General features: G+C 40.6%; 1 protein-coding gene and 1 long non-coding RNA gene across 3 annotated transcripts in view; both read left to right on the top strand.

Annotated features, from left to right (window-relative positions):
* LOC112656998 (uncharacterized) overlaps window positions 1–15,873 on the top strand; it is an 88,381-nt gene extending 72,508 nt beyond the window's left edge. For both annotated transcript variants that reach the window (XR_004817952.2, XR_004817951.2), the window contains 3 exons: window positions 9,065–9,156; window positions 11,226–11,401; window positions 15,065–15,873. This is a non-coding gene — a long non-coding RNA (uncharacterized LOC112656998). The remainder of the gene's footprint in view (window positions 1–9,064; window positions 9,157–11,225; window positions 11,402–15,064) is intronic.
* A 2,866-nt stretch (window positions 15,874–18,739) lies between these two features.
* The window catches only part of KCNH5 (potassium voltage-gated channel subfamily H member 5), a 273,366-nt gene continuing 266,729 nt past the window's right edge, over window positions 18,740–25,376 (top strand). Inside the window, exon 1 of the mRNA XM_025443239.3 lies at window positions 18,740–18,872. Coding sequence (XP_025299024.1) covers window positions 18,800–18,872 — 73 coding nt within the window. The 5' untranslated portion in view covers window positions 18,740–18,799. The remainder of the gene's footprint in view (window positions 18,873–25,376) is intronic.

The raw sequence follows: 25,376 nt of genomic DNA, 5'->3' as shown, positions 1-25,376 counted from the left end.
CACCTAACTGCCTCTGATGTAAGATTAAAAACTGGAATGTGTCTTCTGGAAGGAACACTGAAAGAATTTGAGTAAGGGACCATAACAGGTGTTCTTTCTCTTTCTCCTTCCCTTTCTCCCTCCCTTTCAGGATACTTGCTCTTGGAAAACAATGACCGTGTTGTGAGGAAGCTGGGCTATGTATAGGTGTTCTGGCCAACATCTTCACCTGAGGTCTCAGCCAAGGCCAGCATTAAACAGTAGGCAAGTGAATGAGCAAGCTTTCAGATGATTCCAATCCCCATCCTTCAAGTTGTCCCAGCCAATACCCAATAAAGTGGAGATGAGTTGTCTTTACCAACGCCTGTTCAGATTTCAAATTCATAAACTAGATGTCAATTTGAGCCACTACATTTTGAAATAATTTGTTATGCTATCATTATAACTAGAATTGATTTTAGTACTGGAACACAGTAACTGGAACAGGTAATATAAGGTGTCACTGAAATCACCACCACTAACAGTGACTGAGTGAAGATTTCCAGAACTATTTGGGGTCAGAAGCAGGAAACAATAGGAACAGGTTGCTTTCTTCCCAGATCATTGGCACAAGACTCCCAGATTCCAAGAGTCACTGCTTGACATGAGCTTCTTCACACGTTTCTATTTTTATCCTCTTTTTATTTTTTTATTTTTTTTTAAATTTATTTATTTATGATAGTCACAGAGAGAGAGAGAGGCAGAGACACAGGCAGAGGGAGAAGCAGGCTCCATGCACTGGGAGCCCGACGTGGGATTCGATCCCGGGTCTCCAGGATCGCGCCCTGGGCCAAAGGCAGGCGCCAAACCGCTGCGCCACCCAGGGATCCCCTTTTATCCTCTTTTTAAAGTTATCATACCTTTGAAGGAAACTCTGTTATTTAGTTACATTACTTTCAAACTCTTTATCCTTGACAATTATGAGATGTGTGGCCAATTCTCCAAATCTTGTCAAGTTATCCTGAGATTGGATATTTTCTACTGGGAATTTATAAAGTGATCATCTATAGGTTGATTGAAAATTGAAAATCTATATGAAGACTTGGTATTAGAATCTTTGGATAGATTTACCTTAATTTTACCTTGTGGAGGAAATGGGGGGCTTTTCCTTCCTTGTCTTTATATGACATACTGTAAGCTTGTTCACAGTATATGAATATAGAGTACACTTGTAGCAATCTTTCCCTTTTATGGCTGGTTTATCACTTCTTCATTCAATGTTTTCACTGCATAAGAAATCTTTTGATCACAAGTGACAGAAAACATAATTCACACTAGCTTAAACAATCAAGGGAATGGTATGTCACCCTAACAGATAATCAAATCTAGAAGCTAAGGATGCATGTGTGGGGTCCAATTAGAAACTCTATTAACTCATGATAGCTCCAGGCTCTGCCTTTTAGGTACCAGAATGGCTTCTTTAATTCTAGGCTTTATAATCCACCAACTAGGAGAGAGAGAGAAAGATTCTACTTCCCAGGAGTGTTCGATCTTTTCACATCTCTGGTTCTAAGTAATATGTTCATATTTAAACCAATCACTGTGGACAAAGTAGATATGGGATGCTGATTGACATAAACCAAATAAACTCCTCTCCTGGAATTGGTAGTGTATTAGGATCAAGGCCATCTATACCATATGACAAGAGACTGGGAGTTGGAGACTATCAGAGGAACTTTGGTGTTACAGAGGAATACATTTCAGAGAGGGAGCAAACAAATGTCTACTATACATCTACTGAATATTTCCCTACACCTGCCACTGTGGTGGTAAGTGCTATTTGTTTGGCAGTCCTACTGGCTCTTTTCCTGTTTTACAGATAGAATCTTGGAAAAAGAGAATGAAGGCAAGATAGGAAGGGGATATTTTTGCATTAATTAATTATTATTTTTCTGAGTGTGCTAAAGAAGACATATTGCTAGCATTATGTTGAATATTGCTGAGAAGCAATAAGCCTGTTTGCAATTTAGAATAGAGTCCTTTACTTGATTTTTGTTACCACGGGCAGCTACCTTATGTTAGGTGTTTGCTCAATTAAATCCCTTGGGAAGCCACCTTTTCTCTAATTAGGCAGTGCTTTCTGTTTTCTTCCGTATGGAATACAGTTTATTAATTTTTTATTTTTTTATTTTTTGGAATACAGTTTAAGGGAGAATGGATTTTGAGTATTCTTGAACAAAATGAGAATTTTTGAAGATGACATACAATTTTTTAAAATTTTGTAGATGATTCCAGCTTTTTTTTAAAAAAAGGTTTTATTTATTTATTAGTGAGAAACACAGGAAGAGGCAGACATAGGCAGAGGGAGAGGCAGGCTCCCTGCAGGGAGCCTGATGTGGGACTCGATCCCAGAACCCCGGGATCACGCCCTGAGCCAAAGACAGATGCTCAATCACTGAGCCACCAAGGTGCCCCTCACTCTAGCTTTTTAATCCCTGATTTTATTCGAGCCCTATTTACCTCATTATGCATAAGACAAAGTGATTAGAGAAGTTATTAATAGATTATAATGCTCTATTATGTTAATAAATATAATCTCACTCTCTGGAAACTTTATTTCAAATATTCTTTTCTAGGTTGCATAGGTACCAAAATGAAAATATCATGATTTCTTCACTTCATTTTGGTCAGTTTATCTGTATTTTGAATGTGATGCATAATAGTGAACATGTCATTGTGGTATCTAATCATTTTATAAGAAGATACTTTTCTTTATATGATTATTCTTATTAAGTGTTTTTCTTTATATGATTATTCTTCTTAAGTGTTTTGTAAGATATTTCTGAATATCTGGTTCATATTTTACACAGCAAATTTAAGAGGTATCAATAGTAAGTCACACAATAAATAGGAATCTTACCACTGAAATTTTAATTTTGTGGATCTTGTTATGGTCTGAATTGTGTCCCTTCAAAATTCATATGTGAAAGTTATAATATCCAACACCTATGACTGTTTTTAGAGATGAGGCCTTTAAAAAGGTGATGAAGTTAAAATGAGGTTTTTAAAGGTGGGCCCTAATACACTCTGACGGGTATCTCCACAGAAACACCAGGGATGGATTCACATAGAGGAAAGACCATGTGAAGATACAACAGGAGGGTGGCCACCTGCAAGCCAAGTAGAGAGGCCTCAGAAGCAACCCAGCCTGCTGACTGACCCCTTGATCTTGGAGAATTATGAGCCAATAAACTTCTGTTATTTAAGTCACTCAATCTGTGACATTTTATTATGGCAGCTCTAGCAAAGTAATATAATCTTCTATAAATGTGTATCAAAGCCAGATTACTTTCTTGTGAGTTTATTGAGGTCTGGGAATAAGATGGGTTCATCTATGTGCTTCCTTATCATCTAACTAGAATCTGGCCCAGAAAAGGTGCACGAGCTGTGTTTGTTGAATTGAATTGAAATGAATAAACACAAACTGTTTTGATCATGGCAGTGGCAGAGCAGCTGGCCGCCAGCCTGGCTCTTTCTGGCTTCCACCTGAAATTTCCAGACTGTTGTTTGGTTCTTCCTAAGTGAAAATGGTTGTTTTTGTTTTTGTTTTTATAAAGACAGATGTAAAAGCATAGCCATATAGTTCACTGTAAAAATAACCTGGTAATGCATTAAAATATGAAAAAGAAAGTAAAATTCACTGAGAATTCCCTCACCCACAGTAACCACTATTTAAGCTTTGATGTACATATATTTCTCAAGGTTTTTTTTCAGGAGGCAGGGATCATACCAGTATGGTTATTAATTTATCTCTCTCTAACAAATAAATGATATGATTATATAGCATTTGTTGTTTTATAAAATACTTTTTCCATATAACTTGAATATCTTTCATACCAGAAAATAAATATAGATTTATAGTTATCAATTTCCAGTGGCTGACTTATATTTCCTTTAAGGAATGTGTAATAACTTATTTAAGCCTGATCCCTACTATGTATAGATTTTTTTTTCTAGTGTTTTCCTTATGTGAATAGTACTGTGAGGGTTTAATTTTTTTGCTGTGGTTCTTATCTCATTATCCCTCTTTTTTTCTTTCAAACTCTTTACTTGACAAAGATGGGAAGGATATAGAATAGCACGCTCTGCAATGCATGTGCATAATTGTGGAACTGGTGAGGTAAAAATAAAGGCCAAGTAGACGCCTTTAGAGAAAATCTCTGTAGAATTCCCTTGGTTGGGATATCTCCATAGGCTCTCAGGAACTAAAATCTCTCCTGTGAACTCCAGACTCAACACGTCAAATAGCCTTTCTGATGTCTGCACTTTGGATATACCAACTTGAAAATGTCCACAGCACAACTCTTGATTTCTCTCCTGGAACCTGCCTTTCACTGACAGATCTTCTCCATCTCAGGCAGTAGTACCATTCACCCAGTTGCTGACGTCAGGAACAGAAAAGTTAGTCCTGATTCCTCCTCTGTTCTTACTTTCCACATCCACTCCATCAACGAGTCTCCATTGATTTTATCTCCCAGCTCACCTCCACCTTATCCCCATCCTTTCTCCACTGTTCATTAATTGCAGCATCCTCTCACCTCTTGCCTAGATTGTGGCAACAGCTTTCTTGCTGGGCTCATGGTTTCCTCTCCTGCTCTTTCCTGACACAAAGCAATCATGCCACATCCCACCTATAAATGCCTCAGTGGTTCCCCTTTATACTCTGCAAGGAAAAGTTTGAACTCCTTGCCTTGGTCTACAAACTGAATGCAATTGCATTTATTTATGTTCAACATCACTTTGCAACCTTCTCCCACTTACCACTCTGCTCCAGCCCCACTTTCTTATGGTTTCTCTAAGGTCCCCCATTTTTCTCACCTGAGGCCTGGTACAAGAGCTGTTCCCTTTGCGTGGACTGCTCTTCCTTCTACCCTGTCAGGCTTAGCTTCTTTCCATCTCCTGATCTGCAGCTTAAATGTGACATCTACAGAGAGACTTCTTCTGAGCATTTAATCTAAAATGTATCCCCCTCCTCTTAACTTTTTTGTCTGGTCTCAGGCTTTTTATTTTCTTAGATCTTTTTTTGACTTTTGAATAGTTTACTTGTTTATTGGTTTTCTTGCTCATTATTTGTCTCCTCTACTAGAAATCATGCTTGGGTACCAGTGCTGAAGACATTTAACCTGTAGGTTTAACTCTACTCAGAGGCTGAGATGGTCTTAGGACCTAAGAGGTATGTACCCACCAGATGTGGTCCTGCTGCCCATGTTGCAGTGACTCTGGAATGAGTACTAGAGGCTTGTAGCCTAGTGAGCCATAGCTTCCATCCCATGTCCCTCCCCTGGTGCCTACTCCATATGATGGGGCTCGGCTTCCAGTTAGGGTTTGAATTTTAGTTGCCAGTGAGGACTGGTGGTTCTCTGACTATGGCCATACCAGCCCCTCTCCCTGAAGCTAGGCTCATCTCCAGGTTCACCCCTAGCCATTGGCCAAGATGCTGCCTCTATTCAGTTAGGGGGTCTCCTCTATTTGTCCTTCTACCCCTCTCTGCCTGTTTCACCCATCTGACTAAAAATACTGTACTATCTAGAGCTTTCTCCCATGTTTCACTCCAAGGTATAAATAACAGCCACACTGGAATCAAGCTCACCACTGTCCCTTTGGATATTGGGATTTGGACTGCTTACTACCCAGTTTCACTGAAGCCAGCCTATGGGAATAGGTGTTTGGAGCCAAATAGTTCTGAACTTGAATTCTGGTTCTAACACTTAACTGGTTGTGTGACCTTAGGCAAATTATTGACATCTCTGAGTGTTAGTTTCACCATCTATAATGTGAGGATAAATAATACCTATCTTGAAATTTTTGAGGATTAAGTGATTACCTATGCCAAAGAGCTGATGTAGAGCCTACCATGCGGCTGGCACTCAAGCCTGGCCCCCAACCCCTTTCCTAGCCTTTCTCCCATCCTCCTAGCTCATGATGCAGATTCTGGCCTACAGTTGCACAGGCTATTTTAGGCTGTTCTTTCTTTCCTGATCTGAGCTGAGCTGATTTCTTTAACTTCCTGAGTGTCTGTTTTCTTTTTGGCCCATATCCTTTAAACAAAAACTCTCTTTTAACTGCCTCTGGTTTACACATCTGAGCCACTTTGATCTATTTCTTTCTAGCATAAGAGACATTTGTTCACTTTTGTAAGTAAGATGCATGCCATAGTTTTTCAAAGACCCCTATTGTCCTTTCTAGAGAAGATACCAGCCTGATCTCCCCAAAGATGGTGTACAGGGTGGATGGCTTTCATTATGTTCACATGCAAAGGATGTTCTTACAATAAAGGACGTTTCTTGCCCAATTTTAAGGCTATGACATTGTTTTATACTGCAAATGGAATATAACATAATGGCCCTCTGTGTTAAGAATCTTTTTTTGCAATGACTTTTTAAATGTGCAATCTTTTTTTTCAAGGTTACAATTAGAATTACATGACCATAGGACTTTTCTGGAAGGCATAAAGCTGTTCTCTGGAGCCCAGCCCCCTCAGACACCTTGGCATGAATAATTTGAAGAATGGCTGTGATCCCATATGTTTCTTCATTCCTCCTAGACAGCACTGACATTTGGGAATTTATTCTTAGAGTTTGCTTCTTTGAACATGTTTGGTTCAATTAGCCTACTGAAGCTGAGGTGGCATAAACTGTTTTTTAAAGAAGTGGTGCCATATTCAGAACAGGATGTTTGAGACACAACAGATGGGCTTGTGATCAGGCTAGATTGCCATTTATCAAATTTAGAGTAAACTTAGTGGATCCACAGCACCTAACCCAGTTCCTTAGGAAGTAGAAGCTCAAGAAATGTTGATCAGAAGAAGGAATGAATCATAAGTAACTAACGACTAGAACTCTATTGATGCCTTGGGGAAAGGACAAAATTTAAATGAGTTGGAGATTATTTAACCTTAGTGTCAGATACTACAGAGTGAGTAACTTGCTAATTTTCTTTCCTGAGATTAAAAGGTCAGAACTGTTTCACATGATAGTAACTACCATTTACTGAGGAACTACTGTAATGGGTGTCTATTGATTTTGTTTGTCCAGCTTCTCTCTTACTTTTGGGGTACTGTGCCTGTCCCGATAGTGAGATGATCAAACATGGTCTTGCCCAGCACATGACCCAGGCTGAGCCAGTTCCTATACCACATCCCCTATGCAACTGTTCTTGGTACCATAGGTAGTGCCAATTGGGAGCTTCCTCTGGACTGGTGTTGAGATATTGGGAAGAAAGTTTTCTGTTTGAACTGGGATTGCTAAACCCAGAATTGGTGAATCTAGGCACTAGCATGTGGGTCAATGTTTAGTAGCTGAGTCTGGTTGACTTTAAAAATGCCTATATATGTATATACACACATTTAAATTTATTATACATTCTGTTGAAGTAAAATATGTTTAGCACATAATTTTCAAGTCATAGTAAAATGTCAGCATTCTTTATTATAAATTCCATGTAGCTTGTTGATTCTCACAGGATACTTTCATGGATTTTTGCCTAACTCTTGAGTCTGTGGTCGACCTATGATTGTCCCTGATGATAGTGTAGTTCCCATATGAATCTGGGTTGGTATTTTCATTTATCTTGATGAAAAAGAGAAAAATAGGTATAGGATAGAATTTACATGCTTGCCAATGATGTAACTATTTTGTTGAAGGTGTAGGAATCCAGTGGATAGATTTTTCTTTTCTTTAGGTCAAAAGCTTAGTCATCTTACAGATGCTGATCTATTCACTGCTAACTAACCCTTCATTTGCTGAGAATGCAGCCTGAGGAAATTGTTTTGTAGTTAAAGAGAACTGGGCTTGAATCCTGCCTTGGAGCAGGTCACTTTTAACATCTCATGGTTTATCAGAAAAATGAGAACAAGGAAAAATGGCATCTAGGCAACTTATAGATAGATTGTTCTGAGGATTCAATGGGACAGCATTTAACAACCACAATACTTCACCTGTAAAATGGAGGCAATACCCTCTGTGTGCAGCCATTTTAAGAAATGGAAGTAAGAAAGTAGTACAAGTGGAGGGCCCTGCCACCAAGAATATTTGGTGGCAACAAAAACTCAGGTCCATCTAGCTAGAGCAAAAAAGAAAACTGAGAAGATCCCCATACAGAATCCCTTCTGTTGGTCCCTACAAGCAGGGCTTCCCCTAGCCAGTGGCCTTTGTTCTGCAGACAGGCCCTCTCCATCCAGTCGGGGAAATGTCCACCCAGCAATAGCCCTATGTTCTGTGCTGTGCTGCAACCAGCTTGTACCTGCTTGTGAGAGCCAACCTTTAAATTTGCAGGGATCTTGTGAGTGGGTTGTGAAACATAGTCACTAATAAAGATTAAACTATATTAATTTGCAATTAATTAAATTGTATTAAAAATAAACATAGTCAATACCCAAAACTTGTCACTTCCTAAATTATGGTACTACGTTTTACTATTATCTGTATTCTTGACATTACTTTTACAGTTATATCTGTAAGGCAGAAATTCTGTATAATGGTGTGCTAGTGTGCATCAATTTCTAACCCCATGTTTAGTAATGTCACATTAGAAACTTGAAGTCAGCTACAGAAATCAGCTAATGCTACAAATCAGGATTTGATTTATTGCGTTGTCAATGATATAAACTTAACAGAGTGATGGAGAAAATGCAGATTATAAATAATGCAGATTAAATTTAAAAGTGTTTATGTCTACAGCTATCACATCTGAGTAGCAACAAAACATATGAGGAAATAGTCTTTCAGGAGTCTTGATCATATGAATTATGAATAATCTTTCTCATTCCTTCAAATTACTCTTCATCTACGTTATGCTTTTTGTGTGTGTGCAGGTGATAGAGTTTTGATGTTCTCAAAACTGCTTTACCCTGTTATTTATAATTTCTTATGCTTCAAAAATAATTTAGAAACCTATTTTAAGTAACTGTTACATGTTTAACTTAATAGCATATTTGGAATTTATTGTAGTGGATGATGTAAAGTGTGGGTAGAAATGAAAATTTTTAATTTTACACAAAAATATTCCCCAAAACATTGAGTAATTAACAAATCAATGTATTTTGTAGCCTGCATGTTCTAGGTGCTGAATCAGAGCTAAAGAAACATATGCAGAAGACTTGATCTCTGACCTTTAAGAGTTCACAGTGTTGTGAGAGAGGTGGGTAAAACTAATAATATAAGTGATTTAATTTCACTGGGTTTCACTTTCTCTGCTGTCTGGGTGACCCTTTAGTGCATGGGAAAATCATTCCGCTATGTTCAAGTCCACGTTCCCACAAGGTTTGGGTAATTTCTCTGTGGTAATTAAGATCCTATGTCTTTAGTCATTCAACTCAGCCATCTCCTCCTCTCCAGGGTCTTGTTGCTACCCAGGAGTAGGGAGAGATTGTCTCTGTCTTGACTCCTATAGACTTATTGTTTTTTTTTTTAATTATTTTCCTTGGAAATACAGGGGTCTGTCTACATTGCAGTAGAGACAGAACTTTCTTACTCTTTGCTTTCTCTCCAGCTGTTTCTCTTCTCTTAGCATAGGGGAATTTTTTCTCATCTAGCCTGGAAGTGGGAACATATGAGATAACCGGTTCTTGTTACTTATTTCCAGATCTTTTGGGAAATAGTATAGTGCCATGGTTAAATGGAAGGGTCTTCTGGGCTCTGAAAATCTGGGTATGGAATCCCGGATGTATCATATACTGGTTTGGAGACCTTGTGCAAGTTACTTAATTCCTCTGTGTCTCAGTTTCATTTCTGATACAATGGGAGAAATATAAACACCTCCTGGAGTGCCTGGTACATAAATACTCAATAAATATTTGTTGGATTGGATGAAATTTTATTTTACTCTATTAGAATGAAATGAGATTACGGGCACCTGGGTGGTTCAGTCAGTTGTGCATCAGACTCTTGATTTTGGCTCAGGTCATGATCCTGGGGTCCTGGGATTGAGCCCTGCCTTGGGCTCCACACTCAGCGTGAAGTCTGCTTGGAATTCTCTCTCCCCATTTTCCTTTGCTCCCCCCTCCCACTTGCACTTTTTTTTTTTCTCTCTCTCTCTAAATAAATTCTAAAAAAACCCAGAATTTAATGAAAAAATGCATGTAAAGTACTTAGGGCATTCTAGCACCTGGTAAGAATACACATAACCTTTATTATAGCATTTTACACATTGCATTTCTGTTTTTCCAATGCTTAGGCTTTTGAAATTCTAAAACCAGGGAGAGCTGAGCTGTTGTGAGAAGTGACAGTGTAATAGCAACAAGAGAGTATCAGTAAATATGGAGATTTAGGGAGAGATAATATTAATATATCAAAAATATCGTGTCGGGGATCCCTGGGTGGCTCAGTGGTTTAGTGCCTGCCTTTGGCCCAGGGCGCGGACCTGGAGTCCTGGGATCGAGTCCCACATCGGGCTCCCTGCATGGAGCCTGCTTCTCCCTCTGCCCATGTCTCTGCCTCTCTCTCTCTCTCTCTCTCTCTCTCTCTCTATGTCTATCATGAATAAATAAATAAAATCTTAAAAAAAAACAAAAACAAAAATATTCATATGCAGGGTTTTCTCATACAATTTCTCCAATCCTGGTCTTTTCTCTCTCCAAAGCATCTTTTTTTTTTTTTTTAAAGACAATTGAGATATAATCGACATGTAGTATGTTAGTTTCAGATATACAACATAATAATTTGAAGTTGTACATATTGCAAAATGATCACCATGATAAGTTTAGTTAACATCCATCACCATATGGAGTTACAAAATGTTTTTTGGTGATGAGTCCCCAATTGCATACAAATTCCTTCTCCTAAAATACCATGTCACTTCTTTACTCAAAACATGTCTTTCCTTGCCCATAGAATAAGCCCAAAGTCCTTAGCCTGGCCCAACGAGCCCCTAACTATGCCTCCAATTCTGCCTCCCATTTCTCTTTGTTAAATATGAATTATCTATTTTGTTTTTGTCACACATCATGAGCTTTCCTACTATTATGCTTTTCCTTTTTTCTAGTTCTCTCATCTAGAAAACTTCCCTCCTCTTTCTACCAAGAGTACCCATCAAGGGTGAAATCCAGGTCATAATCATTTCACCAGTTGGTGTGCCTGGCCTTAGTCCTGTGCTGTTCACAAGAGACTTCTTTTCCTAATTCTCACTAAGATGCCAAAGTGGCTAGTAGTAGTGCTGGTGAGGAGATACCTAGGGTTTCATCTGTATTTATAATCTTTTCTTTACAACAGTGTGACAACAGCTGCAGTAAAGAAAGCATGTTGTGGCACCAGGAGAAGACACAGGAAGGGCTTTTCCAGTCTTGGAAGTCAAAGAGACCTTTTGGAGGAAATGATATCTAATCCATGATCTGAAGGAATATGCCTGGAGACATAGGATGTAGGTGAAGGAAGAAAGAAAGAGCATGGTAAGTACAAAGAATAAAAAAGAACAAGGAAGTATGAGGATATGGGGTGGCAATGATGGAAATGATGAGCTGAGAATAAATATGTAAGCAGGAGTCAGACAGGGATAGATAGATAAAGGCTAGCTAAGGGCTTTGGACTTTCACCTGAGGGCAATGGGGGAACTTAGAAGAGCAACGTGAATAGATTTTAAGAAGTACAGGATAAAAAAAGAATTGAGGTGGAGCTCAGAAATGGGGACAGAGCAGAGGAAGAAAGGAAAAGCCAGGAAACAAGGAGATAAGGTCAGGGGAGCATTGCAGCAATACAATTGCCAAGATGAGTTCTGACACGGTTTGTTACTGCACTATGACCTAATCTAGCCTGATTGATGCAGTTATGAACTTATTTTATTTTATTTTATTTTATTTTATTTTTCAAAAATATTTTATTTATTTATGAGAGAGAGAGAGAGAGAGAGAGAGAGAAAGTATGAGCAGGGGGAGGGGCAGAGGGAGAAGCAGACTCCCCACTGAGTAGGGAGCCCAACACTGAGCTCCATCCCAGGACCCTCGGATCACAACCAGAGCTAAAGGCATTTAACCAACTGAGCCATGCAGGCACCTCTGAACTTGTTTTAAGTATAAGAAATTAGAGGAACAATAATTCTCAACTCTGACTGCACAGGCGGTGCCCTGATCTCAAGTAGTGCCAGGAATAATAGTGAGCGGTAGATACTCAAGAGAAACATGGGAGGCAGAATGAGCATAATTGGAGGTGGGGGAGAAGGATAAAAAAGTGTTAAATTCCTGACTTGGACAACTTGGAGGGTAGAGGTGGCACTCCTGAGATAGGAAACGCTGGAGGGGGAGAAAACTTTGGATACATTGAATTAGGGATCCCTATGGAATTGCCTCACAGAGAGAGCCAGTCGGCACACAGGCATGTGTGTCTAGAGTTTCAGGAATGATATCTGTGTTTTGGAATTCAGAAACTTGTGGATTTCCGTATATTTGTATCTTTTCTATCACAGTTAGTGACAGTGATCCCTGTGATTAAACACATTAATATGTATACAGCAAAACATGTCAATATTCACAGCAAGTGGGATAAAGAAAAATTACAAATAGCCTCCTGACAGTTCATGTCAGGCTTTTCTGGCAAATAAATTTGTGAAAAGCAAAGTTTAGGATTTTAAAGTATTCGAGTTGAGAAATGTGGGTACAAGACTGTCCACCTGTACAATCTCATGTAATTCTTACATCAGTCATGAGGTAGGCAGTATTACTATTCCATTTTTACAGATAAAGAAACTCAGGCACAGATAGGTTAATTAAAAAGCTAAGGTCGCATAATCAGTATTCAAAACCATTCAGTCTAAGGTGAAAGACTGTTTCAAGAAGAGAGGAGTGGTAAGCAGACCAAATGTCATAGGCAGGTAAAGTAAAATTCAAAATAAAATTGCCTCACTGGATTTGGCAATTTGAAAAAATGGTCTTTGGGAAGGCAGTTTCAAGAGAAGTGATGGGATGGAGGCCAGTCCCCAGTAGGTAAAGGAATGGACAGGAGATGCGTAAGTGGAGAGTACTCTTCCGACAAATCGACATGAAGGGATGGGAGGACAGTTAGTAAAGTGAGGTCTCTCCAGGGACACAAGTGAATAAGATGCAGAGCACCTGGTGGAGGGGTGGTAAAGGAAATCGCTTCCTATTCACCTAGAAGAAATACGAAAAGGAAAGAGAGAGAGAGGCAAATCAGAAGGTCTAAGGATTGGCAGCATGACCTGTTCTCTGTGAGTCATCTTCTGAGACTGAGAGGTGTGAGGGTGACATCTGAGGTGTGAAGACACAGGAGAAGCTTTGAAAAAGCTACTGCAGAGAACGAAATGGGTAGTTGATGAGGAACATATAGAAGGATTGGGCTGCATTGAGAAGGCAGGTGGTTTGGAGACCTTGAATTTATGGTGCATCAGTCTTGGAGATTTCTCTCCTCAGATGCCCAGTAGCTACGAGTATGGAGAAACTCGCAGTTAGGCCCGAGTCTTGCTGGGTATGTGTAACGAACTGTAGGTCTGATGCTAAGGAGTTGAGGATCTTGGCACAATATCTAAATCCTGGAGATTCCTGCAGAGTGCAGCGTTGCTCTAGGATGGTGGTCCTCCGCCTCGATGCACACTGAAATCACCCGGGGAACTTTAAAACTATTGATGTCTGAGTTTCATGCTCAGAAATTCTGATTTACCTGGCCTGGGGGCCGTGCCCTGGATGTTGGGATTTTTACAGACTCACAAGTGATTCTAATGGACAGTCAGGGAATTATGTGTTTCCCTAATTTCCTGCACCTAAAGCGAGTTCATAACCTGTCCCAGTCAGGGTAGATTAGGTTATAGTACAGTAACGAATAATACCAGAATCTCTGGGTCTTAATTAATGAAAGCTTATTTCCTGCTTCTATGATGTCACCACAGGTCTAGGTGACTCTTCAGGCAGCTATTTCCCTTGTGTTGTTTGGCATTCCGTTGTCAATGCGGCAGAGGAAGAGGAGCACTAAGAATTGAGTTCTGGCTCTTATTTGCTTTTATCAGGAAGTAACACACATTCCCTCCATTCACATTTCGTTGATCCGAAATCTGAACTAGTTTATGGCCACAACTAATTTCAGGAAGGTGGAGAAGGCAACTGGATATTGGTGAACATTAGTAATGATCACCACCTAGAGCTTTTACTGCAAATGAAAGCAGAAGGGGCTAAAAACATTTTATGTTATAGACACGTATATGGTACTTGTTACATGCCGGATATTATTTTAATGGCTTCAAATAGAAACTCCTTTAACACTCATAACAGCCCTACTAAGTAGATCATTTTTATCCCCATTCTACAGAAGGGGAAATCGTTACATTACTTACTTGAGGTCATACAGCTAGCATGGGGCAAGGTTAAACTCCAGGCAGTCTGAGTCCTGAGTCTAAGCACTGAACCTCTATGCACTATTTTGCTTTCTATTCTGTTGCCTATTCTGCTTTTTCTCAAACTTAGATTGGGGAGAGATGGAGAAGAGGAAAAGGAGGAAGGTTATAATTGAAGTGTGGGACTTTGTGCATGCAAAGGAACGGAGTAGTAATGTTTGGATCTTTCAGTGCTAAAGCTAGAGCAGGGCTCTGAGGGGAAGCAGAGAGTGACACTTGGGAAATGGGTTTAAGAGCAGAAAATGGTTGGGACTGATTCTCCTGCTAATCATACCAACTCTGGAGGCCAAGATGGAGGGCAGCCTCTGGCCCTGTTTTTTCTTCTTTGCCTCGTTTCCTCCATCAGAGCTCCTGACCCGCAGATTGACCTTAGACCTATGCTATGGTTATCTCAGAAACAAAACTTCGAGATGGGGAGAAATATCATTCCCCTAGAGAGTAGCAGGTAAGCTATTTTCACATAAGGAGTCCAACATCAAGTCAGACTGGACCTACTTCTAATGCATTTCTGAGAGTTCACATAGAATTACACTATTGTCAAATAAACTGCATTTAAAAGTTCTTCAAAGAAGGGTGCTTGATGAAAGAATCCTTCAGTGAACCAGTAGTAATACAAACCACCACTCCGTAATATATCAGATTTCTAATGTTCACCTTTATGTTGGTTGCTGTTAAACTGGAATGCACCTGCAGTTCAGCTAACATCCATTCATTTCAGAGCTGTGACTTGGGCATCAGCGAACACTTCTGGGCATCAGAACTCTTGGTTCTCACAGATAGCACCACTATAATGACAACGCCTCAAGAAAGAAGAAAGGAACAAATGATCCTGCTTCAAAATGGAATCTTTGCAATGAAACAAACAAGAAGAAGTCCTTTGTGTGACATTGAAGCTTCTTTATTCCTATCTCTCTCACCTGTTAAATCCTGCAATTTGATTACAACATATGGACTGTGTCTGCAAAACACTTTTAAAATGCTGTATTGGCACCTTGCTGACATCTGCCAGCACGTTCCTTAGGGCTAGTCAGTCCGTACGGTGCCACTCTATTTTCCTTAACTATTTTGATTTGGAGCTTGCAAATTGTTGCCAGAGGTTTCTCGTCTCTCCAGAGCTGCAAAATCAGTGGTGCAATAGAGATCACTGGATGTTGCTTATCGTTACCAGTACTTACCCAACAGCAGATTATTTTCTATCAGCCGCATCTATTATTTAGAAGGAGCTCTTGCTACAGGGTTAGAAGATTTGATTTCTAGGCTCAGTGCAGCCTCTAAAGCACTGTACCATCTTGGGCTAGGCACCCCATGTCTCTGAGTCTCTGAGTCTTGGTTTCTTCCTGGGTAAAATGGAAATTTAAACTAGAAGATTAAGAGAAGTGTGGAAACCAAAGGTTTAAGACTTTATAACTACCATTTTTTTTTACAATGATTAAAATAACCCCAAAGTTATAATGCTATACAGTTAAGGACAAAGAAGAAAAGATAAATGTCATTTTAATTAAATCTGCAGATGGAAATAAATGGGAAGTTCTACCAGTAATTGTGTGACTGCTTCTTAATGGAGTCCAAAAGAGTTTCCTCTTTGGGAAGTGTGAGCTAATACACCCACAGAGGAGTGATTAGGAACACAGGATATTTATACTAGATGGGAAATGCTGGGAAACAGAGATTTTATATCAATACCCAGAGGCGAGATGTGGGCAGCTGATGATGTGCAAAAGAACATATAGATCTGAAGTATTTCCTGTTAATGATGATGATGGATTTATCATATCATGTTAGAAGTCTAGGATAGCAATACATGAAATATATATATATATATACACATGTTATATATAAAATATAAAAAATTATATATATATGATTAGTCTGTCTGTTACCACCTCAATCTGTGACTGTCTCATTAGTCTAGGACCATGGTGTGTCTGTACATTAGGTTAGTCCCCACAAACACAAGTTATATAAGACCCATGGGGGAGGGAGGAAGCCAGTCATGTGTGTTTAAGAACGCTTTTCCACTTCTGCTGCTTACACACACCCTGGCAACTGCAGTGAGGAAGCTGTAACCTCAGCAGCATCTCTCACTCCTGCCGGTGGCAGGCAGATTAGAAGGATCCAATGTGTGCCTGAGTCTCTTGTTATTTAACTAAATACACCCCCATGTATTTAGAAGACGTTCTAGCTGTAGGGGAATTAACTTGCACCACCAGCAGTACTTGAGTAGAAAGCTAAAATAGCCTAGTTTTATTCCACAGTCTCTTGATTTTTTGCAGAAGGAATCCTAGCGGAGCAAACTGCTCTCTTTGTCTTGCGTCAACCCTCTGGGTTTGCTCAGCCACCCCCAGCACTGGGCAAATGGGTGGAAATTTCAGAGAAGAGAGGCAAGAGGTGACCTTAGGCTACAACCTGGATCCTGGTTGTGTATTCATACGTCTCTCCGTCACAGACCATGGCCTCCCCCCGCCCCGCCCCCGTGCTCTGGAGAGAGAGTGATCGAAAGTCGAGGCCAGTCGTTGGTAATCTAGGGGTTTCTAAGCAGAGTCAGACACCTTCCCTCTTTCCTCCCTGCCCAAGGCCGGAGCTGAGCAGAAGTTTCCTCGGACCCCAACCTGAGGATTCCTGCTGCTTCACAGCAACCTAGCCTTGACCATTTTCCAAGGGGGTTGGTTACCTAGCATACTACGACCCCAGCGAAAGGGGACACCCCCGTGCCACTGTCCTTCGCCTTGCCTTCTGACTGTGCTGCAGCGCACACTTTCTGTTCTTGGTCCTTGTCTCTGTTTAGCAGTCATTCCTTCTGGACAGGCCCAGGGGAGCCGCCGGAGGGGAAGCCTTCGATCCGCGCTTCTGAGAACTTGAGCGAGAACGCATCACCTTTACCTGGAGGGCTTCCTTAAAACAGATTGCTGGCCCTCGCCCCGAGCGTCCCTACTTACCTAGCTTTGGGGTAGAGCCCTACATTTTGCATTTCTAACAAGTTCCTAGGAGCTCCCGCCAGTCCGGGACCACTTTGAGAACCACCGCCTTGGATAAAAGAAGGCGCAGCGGCGTGAGCTTCCTCTCTTCCTTCCCTGCCTCCGCGCTCCGTCCGCGCTTCATGCCATTGTCCCTTCTCCGCGGCCCCTGTATTCTCAAGGTCTCACTTCTGCCCGCGTTCTGAGCGGCTGGAGGGTAGTTAGATTCCTGCCCATCTGCCCCTCTCCCCGCCTCCCCCTCCCCCGCCCCCCACCGCGCGCTGCTTTGTTCCCCCCGCTTCTACTGTCTTCTCCAGCACGAATGCTGCCGGCTGCACGCCCTCTCTCCGGTGTGAATTATTCACCCTCTTCCCCTACTCCTCGCATTGAGTGCAACCTTCTCCGCAACTTAACCCGGGCGGCGGGGCTGGCGGCTCACCCCCGCGCTCCGCGGCCCAGGGGGGCTCCGCCGCGCGCCGGCTCCAGCCCGAGGCGCAGGGGCCCTTCGCGCGCCGGCCCTGCGCGCAGACCCTAGCCTGGCCCCGGCTCCTGGGCGTGGGGCAGGGCGGGTGGCGCCTGCTCTCGAGTGGAGCTTCGGGCGCCCAAGCCCGGAGGGGGGCGGTAGCAGCGTCAGGTGGCTGCTCTGCGTCCCCGCGCGCCGCCCAGCCGGTCCCCGCTCGGCGCTCAGCCTCGGCTGGCGCGGGAGCCGACCGACGCCTCCGCCCTGAAGCCGCGTCTCCGCGAGCAGCCGGGGCTCGGGACCCCGGCGGCGGGAGCTGAGATGTGACCGTCCGACTGACTGCCCGCGGCTGCCTCCGGCATCCCGCTCGCTTCTCGCTTCCTCGCCCGCCCCGCGGCCCCAGTGGACGGCGAACGTTTGTCGGGATCTCCGGGGAGACCGGAGCGGCCGCCGGGCGCACAGCCCCGGCTGAAGTTGGGCTCCGCTGGGCAGCCGCGATCCGGCCGCGCGGGAGGGGTGGGCGCCGGGGCGGGGGGCGGAGGGCTCCGCGGACGGGTCCGGAGCTGGACTGAGAGGGACCGGCGGAGCGAGGGCTTGAGGTGACTCTTCCCGCCCCCCGGCCCCGGGGCGCGGGGCAGCGGGAGAAATGCTGAGTCCGCGCCCGGGCGAGCGGCGCCGCGGCAGCAGCCTCAGCAGCAGCATCAGCACCGGCACCGGCGGGACAGCGACAGCGGGGGCGGCGCAGGCGCACTGTGCCCCGCGGAGCCTGCAGTTCCCGAGCCCCGTGTGCGGCACCGCCACAGTCTGGGCAGCGGCGGCCGGGGGAGCGCTACTACCATGAACTGCCTGGTCCTCCTCCCCAGAGCTGCTCATCCGGGTCGGGCTGGAGACACAGTCAGGGGACCCCGTCGCCGCCGCCGCGCCCCCTCTTCTTTCGGCTCGATCTTCTCCTCCACCTTTTCCTCCTCTTCCTCCACCTTCTCGTCCTGCATCCCCCCTCCCCCGCCGCGGATCCTGGCCGCCGCTCTCCAGACCCAGGATGCCGGGGGGCAAGAGAGGGCTGGTGGCACCGCAGAACACATTTTTGGAGAACATCGTCAGGCGCTCCAGTGGTAAGAAGAGTTGCAGTTCAGAACACCCCCACCTCCATCCTGCCCACGCGCGCCCCCCGTCCTCCCCATCCCATCCCTCTCCTAAGGGGGAGGGGGGTGCAGACAGCCCTACCTGGTGGCTTCAGTTACGAGTTGGCCCTGGTGTGGGGCGGGGAGCAGAATAAGGTGGTGGAGGAAAGTTAGTTGCATCCCCTCTCCAAGACATACTCACCTCGCTCCCACCTGTCCAGAGCCCAGAACGGGAGGAAGGGAAGGCAGAGCTGGTAGGGTGTAGGTTCACCTGGAGAATAAAGTTGAGTTTTGCTTTGATGAGGAATGCATTTCTTATTCGCCCTTTCCCCACATTTTTCCCCCCAAGAGGACTTCAGGGATTGATCAAATTCTTAGAGTTAATCTTAGTGGAAGGCTTTCCCTCAAGTTGGGAATGGCTGTGAAAGTGGCTACTTAATAAGATTTAAGTCTCTGGAATGGATTTTGGGCCCAATGAGCATCGCCGAAAGGACCCTTGTGCTGGGAAGAGTAGCTGGAGTTGAACCTAATTGAGTCAGTACTTGAAAAAATGGGAAGGCAATTACTGTGGTTAAGTTCCTGTTTAAAGTTTCTTTATTTAAAATTTTTTCATTATGCATTAGTCTGTATTAGTCTATATGATATATTTGATTTGACTTGAAGATGAGAAATGTAAAAGGGAAGCAATACATCTGTGCTTTAAAAGTAACTGGGGAAAGGATTTTTAAAAATGCCATCCCACTTTGCTACTGATTGTAAGGTTTTCTTGCCTTAAAGAGCCTTTAAAATGCCAAGCATTTATAAATTCATTTCCTCCAAGATATTCTGAATAGGGATCATTATATAGTTCACATTTTAAGACCTTATAAACTTTGCATGTTACTGAACTCTACATCTTTCATGTCTTTTTAATTCTTTTATATAATTTCCAATTTTATAAGCAAGATATGTGAAGTATCCTTTGAAATTTTTTTCTTCAGAGGCCTGTTATTTTATTTTTGAGATCTCTTATTTGGAGACTTATGAGAAAGATATTTTGGTGTATTAATTATAGTAGAGCAATGGAAATACTCTATGCACTTCCATAATTCCTTGTTTGCTCATTCATTGAAACAATATTTATTTGGGTGCCATATACAACAGACACTCTCTGGAGTCCTTTGGATAAAAGAAATGGTAGAGACACTTCTTTTCTCAAGAAGCCCTCTGCCTAGTAGCTGAGAGAGGGTCACGCTAAAAAATATATATATATAATTATGCTTACCCTGAATTGGTTGACTAGATTATACTAATTCTTAGATTAGGATCTCTTCTAAAACTAAGCTTGCAAATATTTCCCCTGATTTTGGGACTATCTATATTTAGTGTACCAAGGTATTTTTCATAAATCTCTGATATGATATTTGGCTTTAATTTGAAGCTTGTGACTTTATTTCTTTCACTTTGGTCAACACCTGGTATTATACAAGCCTAGAACAGACTTTTTAGTTGAAAAAGTAGCTAAATAGTCTTAGTCTAATTTTAAAAACTATAATATTTTTAGCCATTCCAGTGTGATTTCAATGTGTTTTTGATTTTTTAATGATAATATAAAATACAAATTCACAATGGTAGGCAATTTCTATGTTTATTTATACATTACCTTTACGGGTATTAAGTGAAGATCTAGAGTACAAGGGTATGTTACTATTAAAATAACCCGTTTGGGAAATTTAAAGGTTATTGGGATCAACTATTTAAGATACAAACATTTTATTTCAGGTTTCTTATCTTCTTGGGTTATTTCAACTCCATGCAATTTGGTCTGTGAGAGAACTTTTCACTGAAGGCCTTACAAAATAAAACCCATAGACCTTCTGTTCCTCTACATGATAACCAGAAAGAAGATGAGAATTCCTTGGCTGAAATTTACTAATAAAGCATCTTTGGTCAAAACTTCTTCTATAGATTGGAACTATGAGCCAGTTTTTAGAATATCTTTTATTGAAGATATCCTAGGAAATTAAGACTTTACCCTAATGTGACTTAGAAATATCTGCTTATGCTGGTTATTCTATTTTATATTTACCATCCAAATTAATGAATGTCTTATCTTTTTGACACTTCATGTATGTAATTGCTTCATTGGTTTAATGTTTCTTTCCATGAATAGAAACACCACATGCAAATGAAAATTTATCTGTTTTGGCATTTAAAATATCACTTCTCATTGCTTATGGCTAGCTTTTAATGCCACTGCTCAAAACTCTGAGCCTTGTTTGAAATGTGTTGGTCATGTGAGGTAAGTATATGTGCACGTGTAGGTAGTAGAAACTAGAAAGTCTCAGTACTACTTTTACAGGAAGAACCCCAGAAATTGAGAATTATAGTATTAAATTGGTCTGCACATTCATGTGGGAGTATCCCACAGTTGTTGCCATTTCTATATAATTTGGCAGAGAAATAGAAAAATTCATTCTGAGAAATTGTTTAATTGAGACTAACAGAGAAAATTCCCTTCAGGATTCTCACAGATGGATGAGGTTTGTCACAGTGAAGATTTCATTATTCACTAACTTAACCACATTGAAAGTGAAGTGTTGGCAGAGCTTTAGTGGAAAAGAAAGAAAGTGAAGAAAGATAGGCTGGGGTTGCCTATTTACCTTTACACCATGAAATGCTTCTCCTTCTGATACAGCATCATTTTCTTCTTAGGAGAAGATCAGATCTTTTAGTGAGTGTCATATGAAATAGAAATTTATACAGAGAGATGTACACAAATAAACATACAGACAGCTATCTACCCAGATACAAAGATGGAGGTACTGGGAAAAACTCTCTGTCTCTGTCTCTGTCTGTCTCTCTCTCTCACACACACACACAAGAGCAAAAGGGAGATGTGGAAAGTAACAGAAATACAGAAAGAGATGCAAAAAGGGAGGGATATCATATTTGAAAGAGGATTGGACACAAAGAAAAAACATCAGGCACTTATTTGTCCATGGATATTACCAATGAACTGAAATCTCAGCCAATTAGACATCAGAGAACTTCTTGATGATGTGGAACAAAAGAGCACAAAGTGTGGTCTATTTGGATGTAGCTTTTAAGTGGGAGAACTTCCTAATAAAGTTCCTAACTCTTCAGTTGCAATTCCTCAGATGAACAGTGCTGTATTCTGTGCCCTGTAGTAGCACTAGCTGCTGCTTGCTGTTACTTTACACCTCTTGAGACTGGATTTTTATTTTCCTTGTTTGGTTGACTCAGTCTGATGTGGAGAAGCATTTAAAATTGTTACTAGTGATTCAAAGTCTATAAAACAAAATAATGAAGGGCATTGAGTAGATTGGATACAAACATACTTTATGGCCGAATCCCCAAATGGTACAAGTAGGGAATTCCTCTTTTTAGTTTTAAGATAAAGGACAAGATCAGTTTTAGATAAATAAAAGTAATTACAGTAATTCTTAACATGTGATTCTAGTAGTTATGGTCTAAGAAGTGTAAAGGTCAATGTATAGGTATAATAGCAAGGTTTAGATACATTTTTGGCCAGGAGGTTCAAAATAAGTTGCGAGGAATGGAAAGTTTGGGAACTATGTGATGAGTTCATTACATCTGTGAAATATCTCATAGAGGGCCTCAGCCCAAAGTGCTTGTTGACTGAATTGGAGTCTGGCACATTATTAGGCTATCTTCCCTTATTTAAATTTCAATTACTGATGCAAGCTATTCATCAGTGTACATTGGGCTGTCGGGAGAAGTAAACCTGTGAGTAGAGGGTAAATACCTGAAAGAAAGCAAGAATATGTAAGAGTTATAGGTGAGATTTTAGATTCAAACAGAACAAAACAACACAAAACATTTCCAAGGCCCTCAACCGGACTATGTCTTTGGGTAGCACATTTTATTTGTATTTTGTTTTTAATTCCTTAACAAATAGGCAGAATTGATTAGTTTCCATGACAGTGAACTAGGTTGCCATTTTGAAATATTATACACACCAAATTTAATATCCTTTTATTATAATTTGGTTATTGTTTTTTAATATTTTAAACATTTATGAAAAACTGGAAATGTTTTTCTCTTTAGAGGAAAAAAAAAGGACTCAGGAAAACAGAAAAGGTAGTATTTTTTCAACCACTTACCCTGCAAGAGAAGAAGTTCAATATACTCAATTTTCCATTAGCTTGAGATATTTATGTTGTATAAGCACTTTCTTGACTCAGTCATCTTTTACAGGAAAATTAAAAAAAATTGCTTATAATTAACGTTTATAAAAACAGATCTTAAAGGGGAACCTATAGGAGAAGAAATAGAGAACTAGTTATTTAAAAATAAAACAAAAAAGTATAATACCTTTTTAGTAGTATCTGATGTAATAGAAATGGTGAAAATATGATTTTTTTTGGTATAAAGTTCTTGATATTTTTTCTTGAAAGATTTTCTTTCACATGTAAGCTGCTACTGAGGAAACAGTGATAGAACCACACAGTGTTTGAAGCCTTGGTTAGCCCAGGTCTTACAATGTATCACTTTTACTTTTAATACATCAAAGATGTTGACATTATACTGATCACTTCCTAAATTATATTTATAAATAAACCAGCAGATTGTCTCTTGCTCTAGAGCCCACACTGTGTTATGTAATAAATAGCAATGCTTTTCTGACCAGAACACTGCTTATCCCAGTTCACCTTTGCCTTCACTAGAAATTGTCCTCTTTGGCTATCTTTTGTATGATTTCAGAAGTAAGGTATGTAAGAACCCCATGTACCCAGCTGCCATCCTTTTAATACTCTACTGAAAAAGCCATGTAAGACACTATATTTTTTAATAGAAGAAAGTAGCTATGAATATTTTAATTGTCAGTGACTGAGTAGACTTCCAACAAGAAATCCTTTGGTTCAGTTAATATTTGTGTTATACTTCCATTGTTAATGACTGTTTGCTAGCATGGAGGAACAATACTTCTATGTTCTCCAGAGACTGGCCTAGGAAAAGGTTGTATTGTTCTCCAAAGCTCTGTAAATAGTATTTACCACAAGAGGTCACTATAGGTTCTGGCACAGGTGAACCAAGTAGTGCATATTTTCCTTTTTTCTATTTCAGTGATTTTCCTCCAGTTTGATTGGAGGTTAAAATCAATGTAGTTAGTTGTTAATCTTGGAAAAAATATTTAAAATAGAAGACGTATAGGGAAGTGGAATGAAAAAAACGTATTCATTTCTTTTAATTATTACAGTTTTATTTTAGTTGATGGCGACCAACATTTTGTGACTAAATAAATTGGATATTAATAAAAACAATTTATGTAAAGAAATATATTTAAATATATTTTAGACTAGCATAATATTTACTTTATCAGATAAACAAAATTTTATTGTAATAAGCCATTTCAGTGTGGTGGTGATATATATATGAAATACAGAGTTTTGCCATATAAAATATGCCAGAAAATGCCATATAAATAGTGTCCATATATATTGTCTATTTCAACAAAGTTTTTTCTACCAGATGTCTTGATGTAACTCATTAAATCAGTGAAGTAAAGTCAGATCCTGACAGTGCTTTGATTTTTTAAAAATTGATTTATTCATAAGAGACACAGAAAGAGAGGCAGAGACATAGGCAGAGGGAGAAGCAGGCTGCATGCTGGGAGCCAGATGCGGGACTCCATCGCGGGACTCCAGGATCACACCCTGAGCCGAAGGCACATGCTTTTAACCACTGAGCCACCCAGGCGTCCCCAGTGCTTTGACTTTATTGCAAAATAGTTCACAGATTTCTAGCTATTTTCCTGGGATATTATATGATTCTAGTATTTTCGTGTTATCCAAACTTTTTACATGAAATACAATACTTGATCAGATATTCTCTGAAGTTCTCCAAACTTAGTAAACTTTCCCCTGAGTGTGGTTAGAGATATTACTTTAAGAGGTTTTGTTTCTTATCAACCAGCAAGTTTGAATCTTGGTTTCAGGATTTTTTTCCTTTTTGGTAGGGTTAGAAACCAAATATTGGGAGATGCTTTAAAATGTCCCAAACAAAATTAGTTTTAATTAGAAAAATTAAAATATTCCATATAGCACCTTTATGAATAAAAGAGATATGCTGTGAAATCGTATAAGCATGAATAACAAATCACAATTCAAACCAGTATTATTATTGTGGAAATTGAAGTAGTTTGATTTGCTGTAAGAAATGGACTTTCATAAAAAATTTTCCTTTACCAATAGCACAGTAGAATTTTAAAAAATCCTATTTCATGTTCTTGTCACACATACACAAAAGAAAAAGAAACTATGTGAGGTGATGAATATGTTAATTAACTTGATTGTGATAATCATCCCACTGCGTATGCATTTATGAAACTATCAAGTTGTATACTTGACTACATACAATTTTTGCCAATTATAGCTCAATAACGCTAAAAAAATCCTCATTGTGTTTCACCAAATACTTTAGCTTAATACTATATGGCATGACTCCCGATCTTCGCTAAGAAATGACTAA

This window comes from Canis lupus, chromosome 8, assembly GCF_003254725.2.
Source record: "Canis lupus dingo isolate Sandy chromosome 8, ASM325472v2, whole genome shotgun sequence".
NCBI lineage: Eukaryota > Metazoa > Chordata > Mammalia > Carnivora > Canidae > Canis > Canis lupus.
Note: the sequence above shows the minus strand (reverse complement) of the source record. Positions and strands in the feature narration are given on the sequence as shown.